The sequence below is a fragment of the Spinacia oleracea genome, chromosome 4 (assembly GCF_020520425.1).
Source record: "Spinacia oleracea cultivar Varoflay chromosome 4, BTI_SOV_V1, whole genome shotgun sequence".
Taxonomy (NCBI): Eukaryota; Viridiplantae; Streptophyta; class Magnoliopsida; order Caryophyllales; family Amaranthaceae; genus Spinacia; species Spinacia oleracea.
In genome coordinates, this window is record NC_079490.1 from 86,376,154 (window position 1) to 86,394,157 (window position 18,004).

At 38.6% G+C, this 18,004-nt stretch overlaps 2 protein-coding genes across 2 annotated transcripts; one reads left to right on the forward strand and one right to left on the reverse strand.

The window, feature by feature from the left end:
• Positions 1-90: 90 nt before the first annotated feature.
• On the reverse strand, positions 91-6,977 carry LOC110784538 (calcium-dependent protein kinase 1). The gene is made up of 7 exons (XM_021988997.2): positions 5,356-6,977; positions 4,193-4,336; positions 3,942-4,094; positions 2,637-2,752; positions 2,301-2,468; positions 774-998; positions 91-420 (listed from the first exon to the last, which is right to left on the reverse strand). Exons 1-7 carry the CDS (start codon positions 6,218-6,220, stop codon positions 289-291), a joined length of 1,803 nt encoding a protein of 600 aa, XP_021844689.1. The 5' UTR covers positions 6,221-6,977; the 3' UTR covers positions 91-288.
• A 1,584-nt stretch (positions 6,978-8,561) lies between these two features.
• LOC130472498 (uncharacterized) lies at positions 8,562-9,318 on the forward strand. Its single transcript, XM_056843687.1, has 2 exons — positions 8,562-9,135; positions 9,229-9,318. The coding sequence occupies exons 1-2, from the start codon at positions 8,593-8,595 to the stop codon at positions 9,298-9,300; spliced, it is 615 nt and encodes a 204-aa protein (XP_056699665.1). The 5' UTR covers positions 8,562-8,592; the 3' UTR covers positions 9,301-9,318.
• Positions 9,319-18,004: the final 8,686 nt, after the last annotated feature.

The window sequence follows — 18,004 nt, forward strand, 5'->3', positions numbered from 1 at the left end:
AACTCAGTTGATGACACTTATATTTATGATTACATTTAATCCAATCTAGAGAGTAGAGAGTAGAGAGTAGAGAATAGAGAATAATAGACATGATAAAGAAACACTAGATATTTTTGACTTTTCCCCTTTGTTCCATCAAAATTTTGGAATTACATATGCTGCTGCTTACACTAAGAGCCATGATTTCAGAACATGCTCCGCTATACAACCTCATTTTTTTAACATTACTTAAACCATGGATAAACAAGTTTTACCATTTACTGTAAATTATAACAACAAAAATGCAGCCTAAATCTTTAGTGCTTCTCTCAATCCAAAGTTGAAATTGTTGTCTTGGCCTTGCCCTTTCTTACCTGGACCAGCTCTTGGATTCCCGCTTTGCATCATCGCAACAAACTCATTGTAGTCGATACGTCCATCCTGCAAGTTTAATCATCAGTACAGTCACTCTGACCGACCACTTTCCTGTCATATAATAATGCAGTCTTTGACCTAATACATGGACATCTCAATGAATGAGCAACCCACTCACAGGGTCACATATCATATCAAAGCTCATAAACTAAGCTCTGCACTTTCAGACGTCAGGGTCACGTTATGGTACACCTACAACAGGTCTCTGAACCTACAATTTTCTTCTAACTCTTTATGTTTTCATTTTAAGGCCCACACCTAAGTGTATGCTCCAATTATCAAATCTTTATATATCCTAAGACGTTTGCTTTTTCAGGTTTCTGTATAGCCGTTGTAATTGTGAATATCAAATTACTTACATTGTCTTGATCAGCTTCTCTTATCATTTCTTCCAACCGTGCATCTTGCATTCCAAACTCCTCGCAGGCTTGCTGAAGCTCGTCTGCAGTAATGTAACCACTTCCATCCTTGTCAAAGTAATTAAATGCCGCAAATAAATTATCATGTTTTTCTATTTTGTTCAGATGTAATGTTGCGGCTATGAACTCTCCATAATCAATTGTTCCACTGTTATCAACATCAGCCTGCAATATAAGATTAAAAGGAAACCAAATAAACCACATTAGAAATAACATCAAAAGTCATAACAGTGACCCACAAAGGCACAAATTCAGACAAAATAAAATTTTAATAATCATAAAGGTCTTTCACTTTGCCTATACCAGCACTGTATCAAAAATCATAAGCAACACAATTCCGTTCTCGGAGGCAGATAATAAGCTGTATTATCAAACTTAGATGTCAGGCACATGAAGCCTAGATGCAAAGAGCAATGAACACAAACAAGCTGATCCTGTGGTTTTACTTTTACTTTTGGTCCATGTAGAACTAAAAAAGAAAATGCATCTTTCAATAAAATTTAATAATAATATATGGTGAGTGGTGGATTGCCAGGATTCAAGTTGGGATACTTGTCATACTTTAAATAGAGTTTGCAAACTATCCCAAAAGCAGTATGTTCCCAACAAAGTGCACCTTAGGTTTCTGACTTGCCGCTGAGAACACCCTACAAGAGCAGGCTATCCTCATTTTATGATGTTGCATCACCCACATACTCCTTATGTGATAAGTACACACAAAGCATACTCCTTATTTGATAATTACGCTCTTCCAAGAAGCAAATCGAATAAATCACCAGTCACCACATCTCACATCACTCAGGGTAGATACACAATAGCAGTTTGTTTGTATAGGGGATTCGGAAAGGAGAAGGGGAGAGAAGACAGGAGGGAATCGAGGGATTGAACGAAATTCTTTCTAAGTTTAACATGTGTGGAAGGAAAATCTTCCCTACCCTTTCTCTCCCCTTCCCTCCAAAATTGTTATCCAAACAAATTATAACTATGTCAATGCCACGCTGTCCTTAAACATATACTTGTATCTTATAAGTTCTAACAGGAGAAAAGTACACACAGCACGAGGTCTCTGTGAGTTTCACTCTTCTGAGTCCCTTTAGCAAAAATCTAGTTAACTTTTTAATCATAGACAGAAATAATATGAAAAAATAACATATATCATTATACAAGAAAGCTCTTTGCGGTAGTTTTCAAGCAGGTAGATAAAGGACAATCCTACTTTGAGTTCGTTAATAAGGCTATTCAACACAATTGCTGTTTGTGAATAGTTGTGGGAATGAAGCAGAAGCAACAGTCCTAATATGCTGGCAAAGACTCACTCAAATCGCAACTAGATGCAGCCATATGATAGCAAAAAAATAAAGGATACATGAGACAGCCAGGTATATCTGTTTCCCCATAGGTTACTACTAAAAGGATACATCCTTCATCAAGCTCAAAGATGTTCATATTTATCGAATTGATACTTACCGCTTGCATAAGATCATAAATTTCAGACTCCTTGAGATTTGCACCAGCCTTCTCAAGACCGACCTTGAGTTCTTCGTAAGTAATTTGGCCACTATTGTCTGTGTCTATCATTTTGAACATCTCTTTGAGGCCGGCAATTTCTTCTTCAGATAGGCAATCTGCAATCACCTGCAATATACAACATAAATAGTATGAACTCATGTTTTAGCATTAAATGAAAAATTAGTTGTGCATTTTGTTTAGCTTAAAAAAACCCTTTACTTTTGAAATGAACAACATCTAAACTGCATATTTCTCATCTTGATATAAATTGTTTTCTAATATCAGTGAACTTACTCTTAGAGCCATTTTCTTGAGTTTATTCATGGCCCTGAACTGCTTCAGACGACTCAAAACAGCAGAATCAAGAGGTTTGTCAGGTGCAACACCATCAACCTGCACCCAAGGATGGCCTGCAAGGAATTTGTGTCACATATTAGCAAGAAAAAGATAAAAATTATTTGACGTCTCAAGACCGTATGGACACTTGACGAAATGAGGGACGTCAGGGACAGTTCTATCCACAGATCCACTTTTGGAATGAGCTACAGCCTGCAGATAAAGATCGAAACATGGAGGTGTTGTGGAAAAACGGAGAACTTATAAGATACGTTACTACTTACGTGGACTAGGGTAAGGATGTAAAATATAGGTTTGTGTCTGCATTTTTAACTAAGAATGCGACTTGAAAAAGGCTAATTGCATCCTTTGTGAATTGGACATTTATTCTTAGTATTATTTAGCTTCACTATTTCTTAATTACATGACAATCTCAAATTACAACCACAAATTCACCTGATTAAAATTAACCTAAAGTCTAGAAATAATGTAGCTAAAGTTCTTAAATAGACATGAACTTGTAGTTCAAAACTAATGATATTAAAACATACAAATAACAAATCCGAAAGTCTGAAACACAAAGTTGATGGATCTATCCTTCCTAGCCTTTTCATTTTATAAACCACCTCAAATGTGATAGGGAGAGAGAGAGAGTTACACATTAGCATCTTTCAATGTGGACATGCCTACAACAAGGATATTATGTTTATAAAATGCAGGTTCATAAAGAATGTTTGAGCCTTTCAGACATAAACATGCATTTTCTGTCATGTCTTTCTTTTCATCTTCCCCGATTTCCCTCTTGATTGTGTAGCCATGTCCAAGATTAATCTCTTGCAAAAATTGGCACCCCAATCTAAATTTTGCCATGTCATGTTGCCACATGTATGCTAATTGCAATTAAACATAGGCTAGGAGTCAGACAACCAAAGATTAGCTGCCTAGGTAATGAATAAAAAGGAATATCCATCTCTTTTGTTCCATGCTATGCATCAGGGCATGCAGCCTTCGGGTATATTTTGTAGCATATATTCCATATTAGAACTAAAGTATGCACGGTGTGGGTTTTCAACCCCATTAATGCAGGAAAAACGGGACCAATATATAGCTCAATGATCCTATGTTAGACTGTTAGAATATAAAACCAGTTGCTCTAGCATGAAACCTATCGTGTCTACTCCACATCGAAGATACAAAATCAGTTTGAGACCTGAATACAAACTAGTTTAAACATTGAAATATGCAACATTTGGAACAACTCACATAGAACCTCATGCGCAGTCAGTCGCTTTTTAGGATCACGAACAAGCATGCCTCTCACAAGATCTTTTGCCTCTTCTGAGATACTGGGCCAAGGATCTGAAGTGAAGTCAAGATCTCCATGCAGGACTTGTTCAAATATCCCTTGTTCGGTTTCTGCACATTTAGTTCAAAAATGGTAATGATTAATTTGGATCAGGATAACTACTATACTCAAAAATAACTTCAGATCAGGATAAGATTAAAATTCGTACCTCCCCAGAAAGGAGGTACACCACTTAGTAGGATGTAGATTATGACTCCTGCACTCCAAACATCTGCTTCTTGACCATAACGTTTCCGTAGTACTTCTGGGGCAACATAGTAAGGGCTCCCAACCACATCAGTAAACTTCTCACCTGGATAAAATAAATCATGAAAACTTGACAGATTCAAAGAAATAGGAAACAACAAGCAAGAGGCGTATCAAGAATAATCTATAAAGGAAAATGTGAGGCATGCAGTCAACTATGTTGGGCGAAATAGATGCAAGCTTATCCCCACAAGAATAAAATCTGATTTTGGTCCCGATCATGAATAACAAAAAAAAAGGATGGTTAAATATCAATGGCATGTAATTCCAATAGAAAATTAATTGTCAATTATTTGAAGATAGCTGGTATTTGCAAATATTAAGGGCTAAAGAAGGTAAATTGACTGACACAATGGAGAAATGGTGACTGGTATTTGCAAAAAGACAAGCATGTGTAGGAAGAAGTGTTTTGGTATTATGAAATGGTGAGAGAGATCCATTCTTCAACAATATGCGCCTATTAGAAACAGCTAGCTTCAAAATCGATTGCCTTTAACCTGCTAAGTTGCAAAATGGTTATCATGGCACAGACGTTGCCTACTCACCATTGGAACAGAATCAGATAAATGCTAAAGCAAGAATAAAACACATAACTCGTGGTATATCACCGTTTGAAAACTAAGACACAATGTGCTAACATGTCCCACAATTAATGGTTTAGCAAGAATATGAGGCCCTAGATAAAAACCATTGAGATGGACCACCTGATAAAAGGACCAGCTGCAATCGTCCAGTGTCTCAGTCACTGAAGCAGCCTACTCGGACGCAATCATGAAGAGAAGGATCAGTTTTACAAAAGTTTGCATGAACCTCAACACGGTTTTAGCAGACACGTGATTGCATGAGCGCATCAAGTAGCTCATTATTTTAAAACATATTACACACTGCAAGAATACATAAACGGTATGAAAAGGAAGACAAGTCATTAATAACACAGGGGATAATAAACAAAAAGTTATGCAGCACAACAGCAAACATGGAATACAGAGATAACAACTGAAATATTTTCACTGCAACAGTGTAGTTTAAGATGTGAAATAGAGAGAAGGGAATATACTTATATACCTGGCTTGAAAAATATTGATAGTCCAAAATCAATTGTTTTAAGGGGTGAATCCTCATCCTGACTCACAAAGAGGAAGTTCTCTGGTTTCAGATCACGATGCATGACCCCCAAAGAGTGGCAAGTTTCCACAACACCAACTATAGTACGCGTAAGCTCAGCTGCTTGTCTTTCTGTATAGTGCCCGCGCTGAATGATCCTATCAAAAAGTTCACCACCTTTGCAGATTTCCATCACAAGATGAACTGCAACAGCATCCTCATAAGCCCCTTTGATTGCAATTACATTAGGATGTCCTGCAAGATGGTGCATTATCTGAATCTCCCTCCTCACATCCTCCACATCCTCATCAGTCAGAAGCTTCCTTTTCGCTATTGATTTACAGGCGAACTCCTTCGCACTAGCCTTCTCTATACACATGAATGTAGTCCCAAATTGTCCTTGTCCTAATTTCCTGCCCAAACTGTAAAACTCCTTAATATTCCCTGTCTTCTTTAGCAAGACAGATTCCACTCGTAGCCCTGCACTTGGTGCTCTTTTAAACTGAATGGGTTTCTTAGGTTTAGCTTGCTCTACTGGTTCAGCTTCTGCTTTCGGTATTACCATTGGTTCAACTTCCGGTTTCGACACTGGGGTTTGCTCAGTTTCTGGCTTTGGCATTGTGATCTGCTTAGGGGGTTCACTTTGGGTTGACAAAGGCGCTTCACTTTCATTAGGTGCAGGAGATGGTGAAGGTGGTTCATGCTGGCTTCCTCCATTTGAAATAGAAGCTGCATCATCCGGCGACCTGCTTCGCCATACTACAGCTGAAACTGTTTGCAAAAACCCATCCCTAGATATTGAAGGTCCAACACAAGTATTTCCCATCTATTCCCCCCCCCCCCCCAAAATCAACTTATTTTTATTACACCCTCTATCCTTAACATCAAGATCCAATGCTATCAAACTCCTAATCAAATAAATTACAATCTAAGATCAGATCACAAATCCAATCAACCCACAAAGTCAAACCCTTCAAATCCAACTCAAATCAACTAAACTTAATTGATCTAAATTGAAAGCAAAATTACACCCCAATTTCAACTAAATGTGAATTACAGAAGCTTCAATTTGCTTAAACAAAACAATGGCTCAAATCCCCATATGCAAAATTAGTACAAAATCAAAAAAGATCAAACCTTTAAGCCAATTAATACCCACAACTTGAATTTTACCTTATAAATAGAAACTCCTCTTCTAATTAATAATAATACCAGAAATTTGGAATTTGTCAAATATAAAAGACGAGATCAAGTAAAGATGAGCAAGTAGCTTTACCAAAACAACACTCTTGAAAATCAACCAAATGCAGTCAAACTGGTAGAAAAGACCTAACTCATAAATGCGATAATAATGGTTCTCTAAACGGGTAATTGAGTATCAAAAAATGGGTAAATGGGTATGAAAAAATGCAAGAAATGCATTGAAATTTGCAAAATGTGAAGAGAAATTGAGGTTGAGTTGTGGTGGGACGAGGTTTTACCAGGTCAAGAAAGGTTTTCTGATTTATATGGCGAGATTTTGGGGAGGATTTGTCTGTTGTGGGGTCGGGTTTTAGGCTTTTTGTTTAATCTTTGTTCTGGCAGTACTTAAACGCGTAGACACCGGTTTATTAGATTTGGATAGGCAATTTATGTACACTATGAAAGAAAAGTTGGCCTCCTTTTCTATTCAACTTTATCTATTTTTTGCTTAAAAATGGATCGCTAAAGAAATTGTTTCATTTTTATTTTTTATTTTCTTGGTAAAAGAGGGCAGAAATTAAAATATCATAATAAAGCACGGGAGAGCTTCTAAAACACTATTTGATATATCATACCAGGGACTTGGAGGTACATTTAAGTGGAGTAAATGTGGGTGGCCCACCATCATTTACAATCATATTTCCAACTTTTCTCTCTAAAAATCTGGTCCAAATTTTGAAATTCAAATTTTAATTTTAATTTTAAATTTTTTTTTTTGTTTTGAATTTACTGATTATTAATTTAATGTATTGTAAAAAATTAGGTGGTATTCATTTTTACAGTCTCTCTCCGAAATACAGATCTTTCGTCTTCTTCACTTCGTGCTCTCCCGCTCAATAGTTCTCCCTCCAAAAACTCCGGCAAGAACCGCCCAAATTCCCAGTCTCGCCTTCGACGCTTAGCCAGTTCGTTACCGTTTTCCAATTCTTACGGGTCATTAAGGGTGTTTGGCAGGGCAATTATAATTGGTGGTTCTTGTTAACTAAGGAACTGATTAATCAATTTCCAGGTAAAGTTCATTTATTTTGTAATTAATTGAAGGTAGTTGTTGTTTTGGTAAAATTTTATGTTTTTCACAATAATGTAGGGCTGTTTTGAATTTTAGGGTTTCGGAATTAAGTTTCACAATTAGGTTAAATTTTTTATGGTACACAATTATGGTGATGACGATTTGATAGTAAAAATATTTCATATATGTTGTAATTAATCGAAGTTGCTCTTGTTATGGTAATTTAAGCAGTAAATTTTGGGGTTTATTTGTGGGTGTTTTACGAATTGAATACTGTGATGTTTATGTATCATGCACTTGATTTTCGTTGTTGAATATTATTCCAAGTTGATGTTAATTGATTTAAGTATTTTGATAATCTTTCGTTTTCGATAGGTTAAGTCAAATTATTTCTTGTATTGGATAGGTAATTCAGAATCACTTGTTGTTTAAAATGGTTACTATGAACTTCAAACTGATATGAAGGTGCCTGGGTAAAATTTAATTTGTCTGATGGTACATGGTTTTAAAAGTTAGTGTAGGTTTGAGTGTCATTTGGTACTTGATCTGGTACCAAATCGAAAATATAATCTATTTGGTACCTATATCTCAAAGATATTTGATTTGGTATTTAATTTGGTACCAAACGGGAAAAAAAAAATTTAGGTACTGTTATCTCAAAGGTATGGTATATTGATTGGAACAATTGTATTTGTAGGATGGTTATCAAAAAGGGACAAACTGGAAGCAGCAAACCTAGGGTGAGTGTCTGCTCAATCTATGAGTTTATCGTATTTATGGTGTGCTGAAAATTCATTTTATGTTTATCGTTATAAGTGTCTGCTCAATATGGATTCTATGTTTATTAACAAGATATCTCTTTCAATAATGTTGTTAAGGAAAAACGTGTCGAAATAGCTCGGAATAGTAAGCCGCAGAAGGGCAAAGAACCTGTAGTCGACGAAGAAATGGAAAAAGATGATGAAGAGCGATCGGTGTCTAGGGATGACAGTGACGAATCTGTATTTGAAGGGGATGAATATGAAGATGTAGAAGAGGAAGAATTTGACGATGAGTTAGATGAGGACGGTGAATTCGAGGATGAATTCGGCCAGAGAAAGGTGAAACGTGCGCCAAAGAAAAAGAATTCTGCTAAAAGCAGCAGGCTTAGTTCATATGATGAAGTAGAGGAGGAAGAAGAAGACGGGGAATATATGGATGGGGATGAAGATGAAGAAGAGGATGTTGTTGTTCGCGTTCAGAAAAGAGTGAAGAATTTGAAGGAGGTGGGGCTCAAAGCTTTGAAGAAGAAGGCACATTTGCAGATGATGCGGAAGAGGTGTAGAGAGGAGTATGATGATGTGGAAGAGGGAAGGAGACCTGTGAAGAAGACGGTACTTCCTGCGATGAAGCAGAAGGGTAGGAAGTTTGATGAAAAAGGGGTAGCAAAAGGAAAGTCCCCTGCTAAACAGAAGGCAATCAGAGGAAATAACAGGAGGATGTTTGTGCAGGTAGGATATATTCTGTTGAAATGTATTCATGCTTATTATGGTATAATAATGTTTTTTGTATGTAGTTGTTGCTAATGTTTTTATCATATTTAGGTACCAATTCCCCAACATCCTATGTCTAGGGGTGAGTATGCGAAGTTGCACGGCGTGGTAGTGGCTACTTAGCGGGCTAATTGTGGCCGGAAGGTAGTATTGATCCTATTAAAGATTAATTGTTTATTTTGATAATGTTTTGTAAGTTGTCATTCTAAATTTTTTAGTTAACTGATTATGTGTAGCAACCAAGCGTTATCTGTCGTACGGGTGCATTTTCAAAGATAATAGTTGGTTTTGATGAGTCAAGGAGAAGTTGCTTATGGAAAATGGGGTTCGGGGGGATGTTGGATTTGAAAATATCCAAGCTACCTAGGCAGTTGTGCTACTGGTTGATGTCCCGGTTGGATGAGGGTAACAGTTACCTTGTTGGAGGGGACGGTCATATGTTGCCGATAACTGCTTCCCATTGGGAATATATATTTGGATTCCAGAACAGCGGCCTTCCGGTGCCAGGGAAGGAGTCTGATCTTCCTGCAGGCACCGTTACAGCGATGACCCTCAAGTATGGTGAAAAAAATACATCAACCGCAAAGAGCACAATAATCATAGCAAAATCTATAAAGGGTTTGCAAGGGCCGGTTGACAGTGAAGGAAAGATAAAGCCCCTGGCTAATCAGCATGACAGGGTCGCGTTCATGGAGAACTTCATGATTGTGTTGCTGGGGCAGATTTTATGTCCTTCTACCGATGGGGGCAATATGTCGACAAATTTGCTAGGTGCAGTTTGCGTGGCGAAGAATGCATCACTGTACAATTGGTGTGAGTTTTGTCACACATGGCTGTTAGACTACGCAAACGCCTGTCAGCGGAAGATAGACCATCAGGGGTATGCGGCTGGGACTGGTGGTTGTGTGTTGTTTTTGCTGGTGCGTCTATCTTACCGAAATATTTTTTATCTTAAATTATATAAAAGGTTAATAGTGTTATTGTTGTGGTTTAAGTATCGTGTCGTATATTAGAGTGAAGCCTTACGTGAATGTGGGTTTGTTGTACAGATTTTCTACCTAGACCATTTATGTAGGCTTCCTATGAGATGGGATGAGTTCCCCAGGATCAAAGTCTGGACCCAGGAGGAAGTGGATGAGGCCAAAAATCATGATAGGAAAGTGAGTGAAGATTATGGAAGGCTTACGGTGGGTAATTGTATGTTAGTGGGTCGTATTTGACATATTCAATTGTGTGTATTATCTAATCTGACTGAAATGTATATCTTTCTGATATTTCCAGACTGTTGATGTTGTGTATGGGGATCCTCATCCCCTTTACGGTAGGGAGGGGAGACGGTCTCTCGCAGTAAAGGTTGCTGCGATGGTAACACAAATGAGTTCTTCAGATTGGAGACGCACCCTAGTTGAGGAGGTCACAGAGATGGTATGGGAAGTTAAACCTTTTCCACTAGTTTATGTTGATGTTAGTGATAAATAGCCATAAATGTGTTAAAAATAGTACTAACCAAGGTCATTAGTAGTACCATATGAATGGGATTGATGTTGATTGGTACTCTCAGTAGTGGAATAATTATCAAATTTTGGTAGTTTGGTACCTTTTCCACTAGTTTATGTTGATGTTAGTGATAAATAGGCATATATGTTTAAATAGTAAAAAATAGTACTCACCAAGGTCATTAGTAGTAATAATCAAATTTGAAAAATAAATGTTGGAAGTGAGTTGTGTTTGTTTATGAATTGGGTTTGTGTTTGTATTTAAGTTATGGGGCAGCTTGCACCATTATTACAAGATCTCCCGGGCGTTTCCCGTGGGGGAGGGGTGATTGAAAGAGGAATGAGGTCGTACCATGCTAGCAATCATTTGACGATAGATGTTGATGGTGTGGCTACGCCGGTGGACAAGTCTGTCAATAAGGTGCTTACAGAGTTGCGTGTCGATGTAGATTCCGATGTGGAGTTGGAGCCGTCTCATGGGGACGAGTATTTGTACATAATAATATCGATCCCACTTCTACTCTGGCCCCTCATGGAAGTGTGCCAGTTATGAATCCCCTAGACAAGGTCAGCCATGGTGATATTCCTTTGGTCCACACTGATGATGTTGGTGGTGTAGCACTTGAGCCAGAAACAAGCACAGGCTAGCCACAACCACATGCTGAACAGCCTTTGGAGCAGCCGGTCGACCAGACACAGCAGCAGGGACAGGTTCAAGATGGTGATGGGCCACCTACAGATGGAATGTCATCGGAGAAGGTGGGACAAATGGGTAGAGGTCACACCAAAGACGACGAGGATGATGAAGACATCAGTGAAAGATCCGGTAGAGGATGATGGTGGCGTGACTAAGAAGGATGGAGGGGCGAATAAGAGGGATGATGATGATGATGGACCGGCTACTGGTCCTGTGCAAGGAACGGTTGCAGCACCGGCCACGGAGAACACCGCTCAAGAGAACTCCTCCTCTGAAGATAAGAACACTCAAGAGAACACCACTCAAGGGAACCCCACTGAAGGGAAGACCACTGATGAGAACTCCACAGCAGAAAATTCTCAAGAGAATCTCCAACCTGATGATCAAGAACGACCACGGAAGAAATTGATCCTCAGGATACCGAGAACAAATCCAAAAGCACACAGTGGGCAGAAGCGAGTGAGAATGACAACACTTGATAGTGCCGTAGTAACTTATGTGGAGTCATACAATCCTAAAGGGACAGAGGAGTACGTTCTACAACTGTTAAATTTGTAATACTAACATTCCTTGTTTGTGTTTTGATATGATAATCATTTGTATCTGTATATTTGATTTGCAGGGGGGCCATGCTGATCGAGTGCGACGGTAATGATGCAAATCGGAAGATGTGCTACTCAGTTGTGCGTCCTAGGGAGTATGTGCATTCCCAGTACGTCCGTGCCGTTGCAAACATATACAACAGGGAATGGGCTCGGGAATACCCAAAGAATTCTCGCAGAATCATGCTGGACTCCTCATTTGCAGTATGTTTTTGTCATATGCAGCATCAATGAAATCAATAAAATGAGTTTACTAGTATGTTTATTAATTGGTTGTTGTGCTTTACAGTATCAAAAATTAAAGACGAGGGAAACATATGCTGGTCTGCTGAAGAAGTGGTCCACTCCTCTCCAAAAGATTGTGTCAGCTGATATTTCTGTGGTAAGTTTAAGTAGTCCGTTTACTCCATTTTAAGAATTCCGATTACCCCATTTTAATCATTCCGCACATAATAGTAATGATAATATATTCCAACAACATGTGTGTGACTATTCGTGGACTCATCATGACTCAGTGATGAGGCTGTACTTCAACGATTTGGAAATTACTTCCTACATGCCATATATGTTGAATAACTGCGCCCTTTTTGGTCAGTTCGGGATGTGTCTTTTATGTGCGACGTCCTTGTACATTTGGTTTTTACAACTTTTGGTGTATTAATTGTCCGCGACACACAGGTATGAGATTTGTAAGAATTTGTAATTCACATGTCCAGGTCTATGTTGCAGTTGTGGACAACGGACATTGGTGGTGTGTTGCTTTTGCACTAAAAGACCCGAAGATATGGTTCATTGACAACATGTTTACTAATCCTGCTTCCGAGCATTCTGGGGATGTAAAAAAATTGGTATCTGATCATGTGATATGTAGTTTTTACTTAACCTGATTTGGTGGGCGTTTAAGAATTTTGTTTTAAATCATTTTATTGTACTAACATAATATGGTCTACTCATTCCAGATACTAGCAGTGGAGTACGTTCTACATGGGAGGGACACACTGTACAATGCATCTGTTGTTTGGAAGCAGAAGCAAATGCATACTTGGCCCTTGGATTCCATTAGCTTCCATGATTACAACGACAAGTATTGTTTTTGTTCCCTTTTATTCTTCGATTAACCAATTGATTCCTCCTAACCACCTTATGTGTTACTAATATGTCCTGTGTGGCTTTGTAGTCATGCTTGTGGAATAGTAATGCTTATGGCTATCCGGGAAAGTGCAAGAGCATTTACAACGACGATGCAAGTGGTAAGTCCACTACTTTCATTGTAAAATTAAGTGGTATACCCTAGATTATAAATTTAAAGTTGTCTTCTCAAATGTGTTTGGGTACAGGGGGACATCAATGTAGCTCGGAAGGCACTCTTTTTATCTCACTTGAATTCAGATTTCAACTCATGCCGCCCGCTGTTTCCTCAGATTGTTGCAACCCATTTCCCAGTTCGTTGATGTTGGTCGTGCTTTATCCGTTAACATTGTCACGTTTTATGAAATACCTTTGAATACATAGCTGGCCATTTTTTGAAACGCGTGTTATGCGCACGCTAACTATATATATGTAGTAGGTGTAGACACCTACTTTTGTCCCCGTTCCCGCAAGGGAAAGGTTCGATGATGAAAGCATAAAAACTCCACTTGACAACGCATCTCCTATAAAATAAACGAATCTCGATTTCCCAATTCATTTCACCCGAAACCTGCTATTTATGGAAACCAGCTAAAAATAGTAACTGCCGTAAAAGGTAGCTTCTAAAAGTGGCAAATCATAAAAGATAGAAACCTGTCAGAATTAGGTGTTGCATTCCAACATAAATCCTAAATGAGATAGAAAACTGCGAGAATCCTATTCCTAATAGGATTCGGAAATAAGAGTTACGTATTAATTAAAATCCTAACGAGCCTAGAGTTCGTAACGGGCCCAGACGCATTCCGTCACAAAATTGATACGCACTAAAAGACTCGAATTAATCTCAAACTCTACGGATTTTAGGAATCCGAATCTGACAAAACAAAACTGCCCAGACCCTATTTTCAACGCCTGGCTCTGGGCGCCGAAATCTTCGGCGCCCAGGCCTGGGCGCTGAAATCTTCGGCGCCCAGGCCTGGGCGCTGAAATTACATGGATCTCTATTTTCAACGCCCAACCCTGGGCGCCGAAATCTTTGACGCCCAGAGCTGGGCGCCGAAATTACCTGGGACGTGTTTTTTCCTAATTCTTTATGGATTAGAACTCTGCAATTCTATCTTTCCACGAACTCTTCCCTATAAATAGGCCCCTAGTTTCGACGTGAAAGACACACAACAACACACAATTATATTCTGAGTATTGACTCCAACCCTTAGCCTAAGCCTCTCGCTGCGAAACTGTTCACGCCTTCTGTCGCAATCGATCCATAAATCGAACAGAACGTATCCTGTCCCATAATTGAGATTCGTTAAATAAAAAGGAGAAATAGCAAAGTCAAAGTGGTTAGTTTTCTGAGAACCATGACGCACCTCTCAAGGGTGCGTCGTAACGTGTCCCTTTTCGATGATTTAACTGCTTTCCTCGCCCTTTTTGTGAACTGTTAAACTAACCTAATCTGATTGTTCTATCACGCCTAAAAAATATAATATTTTTGGGAAATCGGATTATCATGCTAGGTCCCTTAATGCTATTTAAATCAGATAATCATGATCGAATTAGTGTTATATGTTGCATATTGCTAAAATGAATTCAGATTAGTTTAATAGTTAACGCATGTCCCTTCAATTATTTATGCTGAGCTAGTAAGGATATCCTGCCTCTGGAGTTATCGACGAGCGAAGTACTCCTCTCGGTAGTTACAGTCCCCCGAACCCTCAATCTCTACCTTGCGGGTGTATATTGAGAGATCCCCACACCAGGGATCACAAGGGAACCTACGGCCGTCGTGGTCAAACATAATTGCACTCCCTTTATGTCACGATAACCGGGTTTTGTCAGTTTTTCTCATTGTCATTAAAAACTGAATGGCGACTCCTATATTACTAGTCAATTGGGTGTATACTCACAGGAAATCCAATTACACTTGATTGAATAAAAAGAATCGTCACACCCACGAGGGACAAGGTCTCGCATTAGCCTCGCGCTTTTTCGACCCCCTCACAGTAGGGTGGTAATGTCTCTCATTAGACATTTTAGTGTTTTTGGTCCCAATTTGATACTCACATTCCTAGGAGATGGGATACCATGCTTGCAGGCATGTAAATGAATTGTATTAGCAGTATTTGTAGTTGGTAAGTATTTTGGTATGCTTTGGTACGTTCATATTAGAATCGATAATATGTGTTTGGTACAAGTTGTGGTACAAAACATGAAGTTTGGTACAATTATGGTTTTTAATATTGCAACTTGAAAAGTTGTGCGGTTTGTTTGACCTTGTTACTTTAACAAGTAGTACCAAACATTTAATGGGTACCAAACTATATTAGACATGTACCAAACACTAGTGTTTGGTACTAAGACAGTTTGATGCAATTACGTTGCACTAAGACTAGAATATTACGCAAACACAAATAGATAAAACAGTTGCTTAAACCACACATTCAAGTAATAACATTGTATGTACATATGATAAAACCAGACTGTGATGCGATTAAAGGGAAAACGTAAAACAATAATAAAATCTCTTTTTGGGTAAGCCCCGGAGATCTTAAAACAACCAATTATTTTCACGCAAACTGAAACAAACAAACGACTAATTAACTACCAAGCCCAATCCCAATACCGTATTTCATTGCATTACATCTGTGCACACGTCATCCTCCAATTCAGGTTTGAGTCATCGGAGTCCATCATGGCGAAATTGGTGAAGTCAATGTCCGCTGGAACATTAAGCAAATCTTCACGCTCTCTCCTACCGTACCACCCGAATGCCTTCTCATACAGATCACAAACACACTTGTACTTAATGGGTGTGAACGTACCATCAGCCTCCTTGTATTCCAAGATTTCGTAATAACGGAAGCTGGCAACGCGAACTCTACGGGAAAATTCCCAGTCATAGTTGGGGTGGTAGTATTCCTTGATAAGTTCCATGCCCCACTTCTTGCATGCGAAAACAGAATTTGCCCTAGTTGTCTTATCCATCTTAGACCATATTATACCCATCAAGTCAACGTCCCCCGCAACGCTACTTGCACTTGCGCGGTTTGGTCCCGGTTGTTCCTGTTCAACGACCGGATTGCCAAACTTCCGAGTAACCTTGATATCAAACATTTTAATCAGACTAGGTTTACGCGCAACCTTATGTTGTTCAACAATATCATAGCGCAAATGGTGATTGGGGCACACCTTTGGGTACGTATGATCTTCATCTCCCCAATATGCCCACTCCATGATGATGTAGTTATTCTGGTAACGTTATGTTTTTTGAAATAAGATAATTTTGATTAAAGTTTGATGTTGGTCATTAGGGTATTGATGGTGGTAAGTGGGGTTATTTATAGACAGATCCTTGGATAACCGACATCGTGCAGTTACCTTAAAATCGTCCTTATCCGAACCATAATAACCGTCAACGTACAATAACTACATTTGATCATGTTTGATTTAAGGGGCGTAGACCACAACGAGAGTACCAATTTCTTATGTAGCCTATACCAAATAATCAAAAGGTCCATAAAAAGCAAAAAAAATACTTAAAGCAACATATATATTTAAACAAACACATGCATTTATTCATTACATAAAAGTTATATAGTTGCCCTAAACTCATTTATGATTCAACAACATCAGAATTGTACCCAGTAGGATATAACAACACTAATCGAATACTATTTACTTGTGTATATGTAAAGTAGTTTCATAGATGAGTTTACTAGTGAGTGAGATGAATCCATGAATGGTGGATTCATTGCAATATCCTTCCTGGTTGGTGGTTTCCATTGCGTGAGCAATATGAACCATGAACGGTTGTTTTGAATAAATTAATCCCATTATACTTATGATTAGGTTAATAATAACCCAATAAGCAAATTATATTATTCGATTGGGTTTAAATGGTATTATCCTGTTGGGAGTTTGGTATACCCGTGGTGTGTGTTTCAGATTTCAGTGAGGAGAAATATAGTATCGTTTGGTATCAAATACAACGATGTATACGACGTATTTATGCTAACGGAAGTTCAGTATTTGTTGTGCTGTGATACCAAACCGTTTCGTCTAGCGTGTTGATTTTTATTTGCATGTTTTTTTATTTGCATGTTGTCGTGATTTTAGAGCACTTTGGAACACTTTTCAGCCCCAACGATCGATCACAATGTCATGGACGCAACGTTTAAGGACACAAATTTTGCGCACTTTGAAAATTACATCAATAAGAGAATAACAAAGGCATTTACATTACACAAACATATGTGTAAGGAGGATTACAAGCACACCATATGCCACTATATGACACCACACTTCACACTAGGGAATTTAAATTAAACAAAGCAATACGTAGGAGGAAAACAATCACACACTTAACACTACGGTATTTAAATTAAACAAGGAAATACGGAGGAAGAAAAAAATCACACAGTTAACACTAGTGCATTGACATTACATGCCACTACACTGAATTCTCCAACTGTAGTTTGAATTGTCCACATGAGCATTGAAATTATTGAAATCAATGTCACTCGGTACATTAAGCAGCGCAGTACGCGTTTCCCTAGGGTTAAACGCAGTTGATGCTTCGGTCCACAGATCACAAACACACTTATACTTAATGCGTGTGTAATTGCCATTTGTTTCTTTGTACTCAAGGATCTCATAGTATCGAAAATTAACAACGCGAACTCTTTCGGAGAATTTCCAATCAAAGTCTGGGCGGTAGTATTCAATGATTAGTTCCATGGCCCATTTCTTGCATGCGAACACTGAATTTTCCCTAGTTGTCTTGTCCATCTTAGACCATATTATACCCATTATATTAGGGTCTCCGGCAACAATATCGACGCTGCTGGAGTGTGCATGTCCTTGTTGGTCTGGTTCAACCACCGCACCGCCATACTTTTCTGAGA